This window comes from Anas acuta, chromosome 2 (genome assembly GCF_963932015.1).
Source record: "Anas acuta chromosome 2, bAnaAcu1.1, whole genome shotgun sequence".
Classification (NCBI taxonomy): Eukaryota; Metazoa; Chordata; class Aves; order Anseriformes; family Anatidae; genus Anas; species Anas acuta.
In genome coordinates, this window is record NC_088980.1 from 9,750,299 (window position 1) to 9,765,175 (window position 14,877).

The 14,877-nt window shown below is 38.5% G+C and overlaps 1 protein-coding gene across 2 annotated transcripts in view; it reads right to left on the bottom strand.

The window, feature by feature from the left end:
- The window catches only part of PTPRN2 (protein tyrosine phosphatase receptor type N2), a 644,732-nt gene that overhangs the window by 54,175 nt on the left and 575,680 nt on the right, over positions 1-14,877 (bottom strand). For both annotated transcript variants that reach the window (XM_068673455.1, XM_068673456.1), the window contains exons 15-16: positions 7,235-7,382; positions 257-330 (exon numbers count right to left, since the gene is read on the bottom strand). In XM_068673455.1, the coding sequence (XP_068529556.1) occupies positions 257-330; positions 7,235-7,382 (222 nt within the window). The remainder of the gene's footprint in view (positions 1-256; positions 331-7,234; positions 7,383-14,877) is intronic.

A 14,877-nucleotide genomic window follows, 5' to 3' on the forward strand; every position in this document is an offset into this window, starting at 1 on the left:
GGTATATTGCTGAATTTTATGATCAGTAAATTACTAACATCAAGCACAGAAAACCTGACACTATTACAAAGTAGAAGAACGACCATCTAGTGACTTTTTTGAACGCATTGTAGGATATTTCTTTCTCTTCAGAGAGAAAGTACACTGAGACATCAGTGTTGTGCGGCAGTGCGGTACCTCAGGTTATCATATTTTAACAACAGGGAAAGACAGGGACCGATTATTTGGATTATTTCTCTTAGGTTGCTGTACTTACAATTGGGCTAGCATTAATGTAGTCTGAATTGTCGTGGCTATTTTCAGCTTTCAGACATATCCTGGAATGATCATCTGCAAAGGCAAAAATAAAGAGATGAAAGTTTCTATACAAATATTTTACTCATTGTAAATTAAACAATGCAAAGTCAGATTAATACGTTATTTCAAGACAGCTAAACAGTGTAAATTGCAGACAGGATATTTCCTTCTGATTCCTAACCTAGCATAGCATTGATGGAAACACCGAGTCACAGCCTGACTCAGGAATGAAGCTCTATGATATTTCGGAGGATGCGTAAGAGAAAGCATGTCTTCATTAGAGGAGGCCTTGTTAGTGTTAGGTCAGAGGTTGGACTAGGTGATCTTGGAGGTCTCTTCCAACCTAGACTATTCTGTGATTCTGTGATTCTATGAGATGCACCATAATACGGTGTTGTTCAGGGAGTTTAAGATTTAAACTAGGAAAATTACTAGGAAAAAAAATACAGTATTACAGAAAACATTCCTGTGTTTGCAGGGTCACGCAAGAAGTAAGCTGATGGATTTGGTCCATCTGGTTTCTCTATAAAATGAACAGCCGGAACATTGAAGTACAATTTAGAGCTGGACAGAAAGTTAATGTGACCTGATCAAACACCATTGCTGCGTGGTGCTACACGTGATGTGAGGAGACAATATGACTTGGCGGTGCTCACAGGAGAGACAAAATCAGATAACAGCTACAAATAAAAGTATGATGGGAGCACATACAGATGTTCCTGCGCTGTTAGTAATGTAGCCAGTTCAGGCACCACTAGTAAAGAAAACAGCAACTCTGGACGTAAAAGATTTACTCATGTTGTTTGTCCATCATCATGATTCTTTTACTGTGTTTTAACTGGTATTTTTCTGGTGCTAGTTCAGTTATGCTTAGAGCAGATATCCTTGCCCTTTAAATTCTTTAACCTTCAAACTCTAGCCCTTTTTTAAAATTTCAGGGTATATATAATGGATGGCATTTATTTGTCTGTATGTATACAGTGACAATGCAGATGTCTGCATCTGTTCCAGTCATCTAGATTCACTTTTTGTTAAAAGAAAAAAATATTTATAGGTGATGAATCATCTCATCTTGATATAGCTGTCTCAGGCCAGACAAATTACACACCAGAAGTTCCTTTTTCTTTCTTTTGACTACAGAGAGAAGACCAGACCACATACAGATAATTTATGCAAGAAATGTCTACATCTTTAAATATGAATTCCAAACAACTTGTATATGATACATAATCAGCATGGTTCACACATCTCAGCAAACCTACCCTGTACAGTGTAGTGTGGAGAGAAGTTGTGGAGATGCCCTTCCAGTAATCTTCTACTTTGGGTGTTTCCAAGTTGAACATGGAAACTGATGTTTTGAGAGGATCTTTCCACCAGTTACTCAAAAAGCCAAAGTAAGGGTACATAAACATACCTTGACCCCTTTGTATCTTGTCTAGTGACCATCATGATACCATTCTTAATAGTAGAACTACAAGTTGGCTTTTGAAATTATTAAGTACTCTTATGTTAATAGTAAGTAACAATAAATGGGGTATCAAACATCGTAAGTAGTACACAGGAAAGTAAAGACAGGGTTTGAGCACTGCTTATATTTATTCACCAGTAATCTCATGGCAGTTCAATATGTGAAAGGCAAAGGCACATGTGAACAACATTCTCCTGGAATAAGACTAGAAGTGTGACAAATAAAGCATGACAAATAAATGAAGAACCATTCATTACTATTCACATAAAATTATTTCCTCTGGTGAGGTTTAAACATGAAGATCAAAAAGATGAGAAAGGGAGCATGGTCATGGATATTGTTCACCTTTACTTTGGCACCACTGTCCCCAAAAAATGAAACAGAAAAATGAACATCTGAGATCTTGGGACTACCCAAGATTTTTTACAGGATGCTTTACAGTAAGCATTTTCACAGAGTGCTTGAGGAAGATCTACAGATCTGAAACAAGTTTCAAAATGTATAACCAAAAATGGCTATTGGAGATACACAGGTTAAATGCATAAAATCTCTCCTCTCACATATCTTAGGCTAAGTAAACTCTTAAGAACAGACGCATCCATTATACAGCAAAAGTGTTTGAACTAATCACCAAAGAAAATGTGTGAGGTGTTTTCAAGTAATGGATGTGGGAGACATCAGAGACTATGACTCATCGGTATTTAGCAAACAGATGTTAGTGTGGTTCTCCAATAAAAAGTCAAGTATCATATCTGTAATTTTGGAAATCTTTTCTTTTCTTAAACATAATATTTTATCCAGATCCCCCCTTTTAGTGTACCTTATCATTATCTTGCTGTCTTGTAGGGTTTATCAGAGGGTGACACAAGTTAATGCTTTCATAGTAGTGAGACTTTGTACTTGCTTTCAGGAAAAAAAAAAAAAAAAAGAAAAAAGAAAAAAAACAAACAGGTGCAAAAAAGGTTGGACATGTGTTTTCTGCATATAGCAAGAGTTTTCACCCATGTGTGGTTCAGTTGCAGCATTAAGTGTTCATATTGACAATGAACAGATTGTGCTTGTCTATGCCTGTTATCACCTCAAAGCTTCTAGGAACTAGCATAATAGCTCTCCAGAAACAGGCAGAAAAGGAAAAAAAAATACCACAGACACCCATTTGCTAAGAATTACATTAACAATTAGCAATGTTAACATAAGCAATAAGCAACTATGGGGAAATGCCGAATGTACAAGGTTTTTTGTTTTTGTTTTGTAAACTACACGTTGATTATGTTACAGGCAATGAAAAAGGAGCTGGAAAATGAGGAAATACAAAGAGAAAGGAAGGGGATGAAAGAAAAGTAAGAAATATAAGATCAATCTAAAAAGCAAGCAAGAAAGATGAATGAAGAAATAGGAGGGGAGAGGGAAGATAATAAGGAAGTGAGAGAAAAGACAAATGCTCTTACTAGCTACTGCAATCTGGGCAAGCTACAACTAGCCATCATTTCAAATATCTACAATAGCTACAGACAAATGCTGCACTACTTTGCATTTGTTATCGCTCGTGCCAAACCACAGCTGAGAGAAAAATAAAATGTATAGATAGACGTGTGTGGCAGAGAGGCTTCCTAAACAAGAAGGCTACTACTAATATATAGCTGAGGAGAAATACAACACAATGTGGTATTTTATACACATAAGAATAAAGTATAGAGAATAGAAGATAAATGATAAAATATAAAGCAAACGCGAGTTTGCAATATATAAAAACTCAGCTTATACACTGAGACACCTAAATTTAGTTGTTTACATAATGGTATCTATGTATACTAGGTCACAGTTAATGGGACTTGATTTAGTTGGCTAAACATCAACTCCATAACATATGAGAAACTGTAGAGTAGATGTTTGCACAAGGTTAACAAATATGATACAAAACCTAAAGGCTTCTTTCCTATTGGACCAGCATCTGAAACTCACACAGGCTATCTGAAGATCATCCTAGAGCTATTAATTCCACTGTAAACCAGAAACCTATTTTTGGGCATTGCATAGCTCTTTCAGTACCACTGCACTGACTGAGCACTTCAATGGTGGTAATGGGAGTTTTGACATTTGGTTCACATGGAGCCAACTACATAGAGCTACTTAAATTTATGCATCTTAATCTATGATTTCACAGAATCATGCTCACAGTGAATCATTAATTTGATGCTTCAGTGCATATGGGAGACTTTAGGTTGTCTGAAACCTGGCATCGTATAGCAGGGCATCACTCCCAACAACCAAGATGGCACCTTTTGCCTGGACCATTGTATTCCTCTGTACAGATTTAGATTGGCATTTTCCCCTCCACATGCACGCAGATATAAAAGCACTCTACAGAACTACACTGAAGTAAGAAAGTGAAGAACTATTGAGGAGCAAAAGTGGAACAGTCTGAAGACTGTGAAGAATCATGATGAAGAATCATGAATAAGCAGCTTGCTCTAATATATACCACGACCTGTGGACAGAGTGATAATAGACAAGATGCTCACTGCAAAGAATATTTCCCAAATGTTTAAAATGCATGTATATATCTATGGTATACACACATACTCTCATATATAACAACATGCACTATTGATCCTATTGATGTGTTTTTCAGAGATGCAAGAAGAGAAAATTAAATGCGAAAACCATTTTTTTTGACATCAACAAATGGGGCTGTTCATGTGTTCATAAAGAAAAGGAGGCACTGCATCACCCTAAATTATGGCAACCTTCCTGTTGCTTGCATAAAATGATGAAATTTTATTAATTTAGGTCTGGGTTACTTCACTTTGAATATTTTGAACTAGTAATTAATTAACTAAGTGCAGTGTTGAGATGCTTCTGCCACCAAATATTTTAGAATCTGTAAAGAGAGAAGACACGTAAAAGAATAAGATAGGATAGAATTGTGAGCTTAAAGATCTTGTTTATCTAGAAATGACATCAGTTATGTAATCAGTAAGAATAATATCCCAATATTTTAAGAGTGGTTGAGAAAGAAAAAAGTGAAGTAAATACAACGTGATATTAAAGCTTTTTTGAAGCCTTCCTAAGATGAAATCTTTTGCATGAATTGGCAATCTTGTTTTACCTTGTCAAGGTGATTATGAATATGAAAAGGGTAAGGAAATGCTAACAAGGCATTACTCTGAGAATACTTTGAATATAGCATAACAACTTAGTAGCATATCAAAAGAATATCAACTTTGCTTCTTAATTTATTCTGAAGCAAATCTGTGACTTTTTGCTACAGTCTTCATGTCAGTCAAAACCTGGGCAAACTGGGCTCTTTCTCAAGTCGGTCTAATCCTAGAATGTACAATAACCACCATCTTATCAAAATTTATTATTGTTTAAGCTATGTGCCATGCTTTTCACCTATCATCAAAGTAGTTTGAGGGGTATAACATGACAGCTGTTTACCAGTGCACAGCAACTTTGGAAAGTAAGAGCAGGTAATTTTGTGCAACTCAGTCAAAATGGAAATTTCCAAGTATGCTAATAGCCAGAACAGAAGTTTTCATGTTGTAACAAAGCCACGAAATAGCATTTTCCTCTTGTAGAAGTACTAACAGACTTTAAGTGCACTAAAACACTTCTAATTAAAGCTTTAAATAAACTTCAGACACCCTGTTGGTGTCCAAATACCTTCACGAGTAGTATTGATTCAGCCTGGACTCAGTGCTGAGAAGAACAGGGATACAATGCACCATGGAAGAAGCAAGGGGCAGGGATTTGTAAACTGATGGCTGATCACTGTAGGCTGATTCATCCACATGGTACAATACGATGAAAAGAAGCTATCAGCTCAGCTCTGAAAATAGCTCAGCTCTCTAGTGTGGCATGACACCCAAACTCAAATTTTCTGCTCTTTAGCCCTGCTACAGCTATAATGCTTCTGGACTCATGACTTGACTGTTCTAATCTGAAGGTCCCTATCTCACTGCTCATTGTATCATGCAGACATATTTACTGCATCATCTGAATAACCAGCATCAATTTCTGGCAACACCTGCGACTCCCATGCTGTCTCCAAGGCAGCAAATAGAAACAATCTGGCTTAACTTTGGAACAGGGTCTTGGAACAGCTTAAGATGGTCCACACTGTAAGTTCACATTGACAAGAACAACTTAAGCAAGAAGATCAATTTGGATCAATACACGTTATCATGGAACAATTTTCACTTTGTATTATGTCCATTAAATGCTGTTTTTTTCGGGACACAAAAGAGCACAGAAGTCTTGCACTCGTTTAACTTTCTTGCGTACGTTTTTAGAATTTTCCAATAGATCTGATCCCCAAACAAATGAAGTCAGTCAGGTGTTGCTTGCAGACTTTTGACCAGCACCATATTGTTCAGGAGAATTTATATTGCCAAACTACTGCACTCCTCTCCCAAGCAGCACAGTACAGCAGAAGGAACGTCTACACTAAGGAGAGCCAAATCCTGCTGAAACAAATATGCAGGCACTGATGGGCTCAGTGAAATTATGTAGCTCCAAACAATCTTCACTCCAAATCTGGCTCTGACATTTACTTAATGTGTTACCTGTCATTTCCCCATTTCTAATGGAGGAATAGTACTTACTCTAGGCTCTCATAGGGAAAATTAATGTTTTCAGGGCACTTTAAAATTTAAAATAGCTATATGTGTTTGCCAAGCTACCCAGCTGGATTGTGGGCACACTGATTGAGAGCATTTTTGTTGCTGTGGTCTCTGCATATATTCTCAGTTTCAGTTTTGTTTCATTGGTTGCTTAATAAAATGTGTGGCCATGGACTACCAATGCAATCTATGAGATATATATTTGCATAAGAAATTGAGCTTTTATTTCAAGCTCAAAAAAAGTGGCTGCTTACAGGAAAAAGCAAATTCTAGGAATATAAACACTGTCTGCTTTTTTTTTTTTCTTTTTCCTTTTCATCGTAAGCCTAGAAGAGAGAGAAGCCAGTTTGCAAGCTTACCCACTGAAACCTAAAGGGGCTCATTCAGTACAGCTGAGTATCTGATAAACAGATCATCTAGCTCTGATTATAGACTGCTGGTATTACTGTTGGATGGACATGATACCAACTTGTCTAAACACAAGCCAAACTTCTTTCTCTTGAATGGTTACAGATGCCACTCTTGCACAGAAAGTATATTCCAGCATTGAAAAACACCCTGGCTATTGAATTTCATGAGACAGCACAGCTGCAGCAGCAGTGCTGGGTGACAGGCTTGTGCATTTTTGTAACATATATGCAACTTCTAAGGAGATAAACAGCATCTGAAATGAGAACAGGACATGCACCCAGCCAATATTTATAGCTATTATATTCTAGTACACATATACACTACTCTGTATTCTGTTTGCCTGTCATCTGTAGCTCTCAAACCACTGTGCAAAGGGTATTGAGAATCGTATTGAGAACTTAAAATGTAACCATGCAAAGTAAAGCATACATACATGGTACCACAGCCCGTGAGCGATTCTTCTGGATATTCTCCTCCTGCTGTGCAGTGGTGGTGGCATTGGGTTCAGCCTGGTAAGCACAAAGAGCTTCCCACTCTTTCTCCAGACGATTCTTATTTTTCAGATGATCTTCCATGTAGGACTGGAAATAAAAGAATACTGTATTAAGCATTGGCTTATCTGGTCTCAAAGCGAAGCTAAAAGGATGTATCTCAGGATAGAAAGCAGAATGGGAAGACTTCAGGTACAATTAAGAGCTTATCCAAGTACTTGATCAGAGTTCGTTTCCAAGTTTCAAAAATGTTGAAAGTTCAGAAACTTGGACTTTATCCTAAATGGAGGGAAGAATGGTCAGGAGTCAAAAATCAGAGCACAGGAGTCCTGAGCTTTGGGGACACAGCACACTCAGTCTTATTACTAATTCATTTACTGAAGAGAGATTATGTCAGGCTCATTTGTGCTATTCAAAATATGAACACTAAAGTGCACCAGCACTAACTGAGAAGAAATGCTTGAAACCCCCAGTCATGGAGCTTTGGGAGCAAGCTATTTCTTCTTCAGTACACAGAAAATACACAGTACACAGACAGTGGAAAAGAAACAAGAGTCCATGGATAAAAATGACTTCATACAATAACAGCTTAAGACAAACTGAAGTTTATAAAATTAAAGTTCAAGCATACATATGCAAGTTACATGAAACCTGAATCATCAACAATACATCTGCTGAGAAGAATTAAAAAATTGCCAGGCTAAAGTGTCATAGTTCAGGTCCTGGGTCATGAGGAGCTCCTACTGCACAGGGATAGGCACGGAGCAGGTCTTGAACTAAGAAGGTGGTGTTAATTAATATTAATATATGTTGTCACAGACTGTGCCTTGTACCCAGCATTCAGCAAAGTCAATAGTGTTAGGAGAAGCATCTCCAAAGAAAATTTAACAGGCTGTCCCAGGAATGAGCATATTGGTGTAGGTTTTGCAGATCTCACAAGGCTGGAGGTTCAGTACAGAACCAGATCAGGAGTTCAGTTCCAGTGGTTTGCCAATAGTGAAATAAAATCCTGCTCCTTCATCTCATGGTCCTGAAAATTGTTCCAAATAGGTAAGAGGAAGAGAGGAAGAAGGAGGAATGGTGGGGAAGAACAGAAACTGTTTCTTCCCTTTAACAGTCACATAAAGAAAACTATCACCTGGTACTTAAAGCCTACTTATGCAGACAAAATAACCTTTCAGAGCAACAGAAAAACTGCAGATTACACCCAAGTTAACATCCTTAAACAGACTCAAAAACAGAACAGGTTGTTTAGGAGTGAGCTGAGGATCTGGAGAGGAGTCAGGAACAGAGCTGTGGATACCTCAGGGCCCCATGTTGGTCCAAGGGATTCCTGCTGGAGCATATACTGATGCTGTCTAGAAAACCTCCTTGTAAAAAATTCACCAAAAAGTATAAAAAGCCGTTTAACTGCTTAGAAAACCATAGAGCACCTCTGTTATGTCAAAGAGTCCTTCCCTGACATGCTTTAAAGAAAGAAGGCTATCCTGCCCTCTTGGCAGGTTTAACAGAAGGTGCAGAAAGCTCCAAATTCATCTGCCAAATGTGAGCGTTGCTAAAGCTGTCATTCACTGCACTCCCCACCAAACAGGTGAAGCAGGCTGCTGGAATGATTTTTTTTTTGGTTACAAAAGAGCTTCTGACACAGCTTTGTCTTGTGCAAGGTTTGTCAGATGTGTGCATCTTTATATGAGATACGTAAATCGTGCCCATTTGTGAAAAGCAACTCAAGAAGTGATGCTTCCAGAAAGACTACCTGAATGCTTCTTTAAGGACACAGAAACATATTGCGTTGGAAGAAGGGTTTCTGAAGGAGGTACAAAATAGTGGTGGCCTAGATACAATCAAAACACCTACTGTGTGATTGCTTCGTTGCTCAAATGAAGCAAAAAGCATGACAGGGAACAGGGCCTTGACCTGACTGATAGGGAGCCAAGGGAGCTTCGTTGCCCCATTTCATGTTAGGGGAGTGGGTGAGAAAATGTGAGCCCAGCCCTAAGCTGCAGGCTGCTGGAAGGATCCCATCCTCTGACAGTTTGCTTGTCCTTGCCAAATGAGTGTTGCTACTGGGGAAAGGATCTCTATCCTGCTCTTTTCTCCTGGTAAATCTGTGCCTGGACCTGTACACTGAACGTCATCAGAAAAAGATAATCCTCCTACACAGAGATATGGGCGTATAAGAATTTTTTATGAGGAAAAGGGGGAAAAATGGTGAAATCTTAGAGTACCGTGGGGCCAGGACTCTTGCCTCAGGAAAGCAGTTCTGCACGTGGCAGGCAGAGATCAGGCAGGCAAGGGGCAGATACCAGATCTTCCCCATTTTAAACCACAGTTTTGTAATCTGATTCACTTTGACATGCCCATCACCAATGTCTCAATGACTTCAGGGACATTTTATGAAGATACATGGGTCTGCCAACACCAAACCTTTCCAAAATACTGTGAGGTCCATGAAACTGTAGGAAAAGCTTCAGGAATGTTTGATTCCTATGGCAGGATTGCACATAGCAAGCAGCTTTCTGCTGGTTCTGAGTTGTCTGTGTCACAAGTTCAAGGACTGTGTTTTAAAAATAAAATAAAATTGCTAAATATGTCATAGTTAAGGTATTTTGATTGCTTTTAGTGGATATGAATTTTTAAACAACTCACCTCTTTTTTAAAAGGAAAACTTTTTACTTTTACCTTCCTTTTTAAGAGAATCCTGAGTGTTTTAAAAATGAAAGTACAATGAAAACACACTGCAATCTTTACTTTTACCAGACAGCCACTTTTCATGTAGTCTCGACACCTGCATCGTGTGGATCAGATTCACAGAACACTTCCTGACAGATCTTGAAAAGCATTTGACTATTTGAACGGACCTGTGGAAGGCTCAGCTCAGTATGAACATCTGCTTTATGCACATGTTTAAATAGCTACTGAGAAAGAAGCCTGCTCGAAAACATTCAGAAGTCAGACAATTCCCTCAGAGTTAAGTAATCTTTCATTTACAGTCCTTCCGAGCCCCTGCTCTCATCCCCATTTTGCTAAACAGAAGCTTAGTGATTTTGAAATGCTCTCGTGGGAACTGCTGGATGTACATTAAATTGAGTGGAACTTCTGATATTTTAGAGATTGTGTGTCTACTCAGATCCACTCCTTAATTAGGATGTTTTCATGAGACATTCTGCAGCGTTTGCCTGGTACAAAAGAAATTCATTACCAACATGTCAAACATGCGCATGATTTTCCCTGTCCCACAGCAGCTGGCAAAATAAATAGAGGTTGTCACCACCATTATTGTAATGCTCCACAAAGCTCCTCAAAGCAAATGGTGGAGGTCTGGTCTCACCAAGATGCCCACATCAAGACATGCCCTGTAATCCCAAGCATGTGCTGATATTTAAACACAACTGCCTGCTCGGCTAGATCTCTTGACATATCTTAATTTTCATTAAGTTCCTTCCACAAGGCCTCAACTGCAAGGACAACTGACATCCCAGTTTATACTTTCTCTTCTATGCACAGATGAGATACTCTCACTACCCAGCTTTTCATGGCGTTAAGGAGGATGCAAAGTCACCCCCTCTCCCAGCAATGTATGTGGAGAGGGGACATGCTGTAAAAGCTTGTGTATGTTGTATGTTGTGTAAGACATACCAGTTGTAATGCAACAGATTAGCTTTCAGAGAGAAGATGAAAAAACATCCCAGGGTCAATGAATCTCTGGCCAAGAGAACCAGTACCTGTGGCAAATGCTATGACAGACTCGACATGCCTGATGGGGCTCAGTAGGTCAGGGTGATCTTGGACTTGGTGATCTTGAAAGTCTTTTCCAACCTAGATGATACCATGAGTCTATAGGCACAAAGATTACAACAGCCTGGCTTGAATTTGGTAAAGCTTCCCGAGTTCTCAGTTGATATTGTAATTTGTAATATTGTGTCAAACCACTTTGTTTTCTTTTACTTTTTTCTTTGCTCAAGGAGTGGCATCCAATGCTTGCTCTGTGGCTAAATTAAGGTTAACAAATATCACTGTTAAATTCTATCTCCATGTGGTGGTTTTACCGTGCTGGGCAGCTAAACACCACAACCACTCTCTCACTCCCCCTCCTTAGATGAGACCCAGTACACTCCAAATACCTTCTTCAGAGATGCTATGGTTTGTATCTGTCAAGTTGTTTGTTTCAAAAATGTCTATTTTATTAGCTGATGTTCAGCTATTTCAAAAAGCAATTGTTTTTGACAACATATTCCAATATGGTACTTGATTAGACACCCTTTTCCTGACTGAGGATGTCTCCTTTAATGAAAAGATAGGGAACTCTTAAACTGACAGGCCTTGGCAGGTCTAATTCAATCTCAAATGTCAGCTGAAGAAGTGGATGGGACATTATCCTAATCCTTGTGAACAGTGACTGCTCAAATTCACACCCTTCACCTAACAACGTGAGAACCACTGCTCTGAAACTCTTGCTGCTTTTTCTGGAGGTACAGAGAGAAAATCAAAGCAAGAATTGGATGTGACAGCATCTAAGCTGTTGTTGCTCTGTGCCTCAGTACTTCAGCAGGGAACAGGCACATGGGTGAGCACAGCATTGCTGCCAGGTACATAATGTACTATTTCTCCAACTAAGAAAAATAAGTCTACATCATAAATCCCAGTTGGCCTGGGATACTTTCCATGCTCAGCCTCTGCTCATCCTGCTATATACTCCCTGGACAATAGTAAAAAAGTGAACTGCCCAAAATTGGGTGAGAGGAAAAGCAGTTTTACACACCTCTAGGGCATATAACTTCCAGAGCGATCAGTTCCTCCAAAACAGGCATCTTCAGCAAAAGCTGTGAGACCCTCTGCCCTTCCTCCTCTCATTTTTTCCACCAGACCCCCAGAACAGCACAGCACATGCTGAAGGCTTTGGAGAAATGAAACCTTTCAACAGTGGTAGCTGGTCCTGCCTTGCTGTGTAGAGGTGGTAGGAACAGAGAAGACCACAGGACAATACCATGGTGCTTCACCAGCTTCCTCAGAAGGGATGTAGATGGGAGAGAACTGTCCTTAGCTATTATACAGCAACAGCAAAAATGCTATAAACACCAAAAAAACATATGTGAAAAAATTATTTTTATTATTCTCTCCTATTGACTTATGTAAAGTTTTTTGTTTGTTTGTTTTTTAATTTTTGGGGGGCTTTGTTTATTGCTAATTTGTAGGCTACGTTGTTCTCTGCAGTTTTATTATTCAGCTTAGACTTTTGCCCTCCTCCCATGTATTTCATTAACCATATATAATCACTGTATGTAAAGTGTATTTCATTTCTCTAGGTAAATCCAATTTACTTTCAACACAGAACATGAATCTCTCCTTCTTTTTAATGCCTTACCACTAGTGGCTTCAAAGTAAATTTCTCTTTTTCCACTCATACCATTCACCCTGCCTGCTACAGAAGTTAGAGACTGGAGAGCCCAATCTGGTTACCTGCATCAAGGCCTTGTTTTCTCTACTTCATGAAGAAACTTTGCTAGCTACAGTTAGGTGCCCCATATCTAAAGTAGGAACCTAAACCACAGCTCATTACTATTCCTTGGGACACAAACTGTTCTGGACTATACATTTTACTCCTGGAAGCATTCAAATATTTCCAATAATGGATAGTGCTCCTTATCAGAGATGGCTTTTTCAAAGGCATCCCAAAACTATGGCTTTCCTATTGCAAGCTTAATTTGCTACTGATTGTCACCCTTCCATTCATTACAGCTCTAGTTTGCTTACAAAATATGTTGGTGTTCTTTATAATTTCCTCTTGTATATATTTCAATATCTTCACTGTATTGATCCATGAATAAATGTACCTATGCAAACTACACACCTCTCCTCTTCTGGTTGTTTTCTTGAAAGATAATTTAACCATGTTTGTTGTACGTGTTTTCAGGTGTATGTTTTCCAAGCTTCTGGATTATCCCTCTGTCATCACTTCTGTGCAGCACCTTGCAGTGCAATACCATCTGTAAAAGTCACTCGTCATTTCCATCCACTTCCAGATCACTATTTAAAAAGTTAAATAGAACTATATCTAACACCAATTCCTGTACTTTGCCAATATACTACCATATAGCTTTTAATCATTACTCTTTGTGCATCATCCTTTAGCCACATTTCAATCTATATAATTGTCTTCTAAAAAAACCTGACATTAATTTTTCAATTAACTACTCATGAGACAGTTTCAAGGCTTTATTAAAATTCAGGTATATTACATCTGTTGTTTTCACTTCATCTACTGGTTTTGTAATTTTAGTTAAATAAAAAGTAATCAAGTTTGTCCAGGCAAGATTTAGTCTTTATAAAATTATGCACATTCTTACTCATTGTGCAGTTATTCAATGGAAAGGATGGAGGAGATTAGCAAACACACAAAGGAAAGACTCCAGTCTTCCCCATCATCTTAAATGAGACCCTCACACTTATCTCTCTTTTGTGCCCTTGAAAAATCTCTCACTAGATAATCACCAATTTCTTTTTTAATATATGTCCCATTATATTCAAGGGTTGGAGTCTGCTCTCATGCAATAGCAACAGAAAGGAACATTTCTCTTCTCTTTCCTTCTCCCCATTCCTCTTTTTTAAAATTATGATTACATTATTCTTCTATTCTCATGCACCCACACTTGTCCAGTACTGCTCAAATAAAGCTCCCTAAGATGTGTCACTATTAGAATTCCAAAAGAACCATATTCAGACCACACAGACATTTTTTCACATTGTATAAGCATTTCCTCTATCTCCTAACACAGCTTCATAGAAATACTGAAGTTACGTTGGGCTCTTCCTTGTATACAGAAGGTCAGCTCTTTACTTCTGAGCTACTGTGATGCTCCTGCAGATGATGGCTGCAAGCTCACCACGTGTGCTTCCATATTCACAGTGGTGGCCCATGAAAGAAAGTATGGAACCAGACCATACATACATGCCCATTTCTTTCCTACATTTCCTGCTTAACAAAGCAGACCATAAAGACAGGAAGCACTACTTCAATCAATATAGTTCCTTCAGTCAACCAATACACTAAGAAAATCCCAGTTTCTCCAATAGTTACAGTTCTTTTAAAACAACATAGGTGTTCTTGACTATCTGATCCAACCAACCTGCAATAATGCAGAGTATATACTTGCTCCCAAGAGATGATACATATCAGATTTCACTCTGTAACTGTTAAAAGCACTAACTTTACTTCTAACATGGCAAATCCAGTTTTCAATTTTACCTGTAGATAACTGTGACTTTACACAATATATATCTATGAAATAAAATCAAAATTCTGTTGTGGCAACTCATTCTCAGTATCTCACAGAACTCATACCTGGAAGAAACTTCAGTAAATTAACATCTGGCTATACATTCTCACATACGTTCAATCCTGGGGAACATTCTGCATCTACTTATGTCAATGGCAATACTCCTGTTTTCACTGGAGCCAGGATTTCATCATCTGATTTGTCAACTCTTTTCATAATGGAGGTCCCTTTTTCTCTTCTCACTTGTACCATGTTATTCTGGATCCCCTGATGTTATAATTGAGAACTGTCTAAGGTAACCACAAATT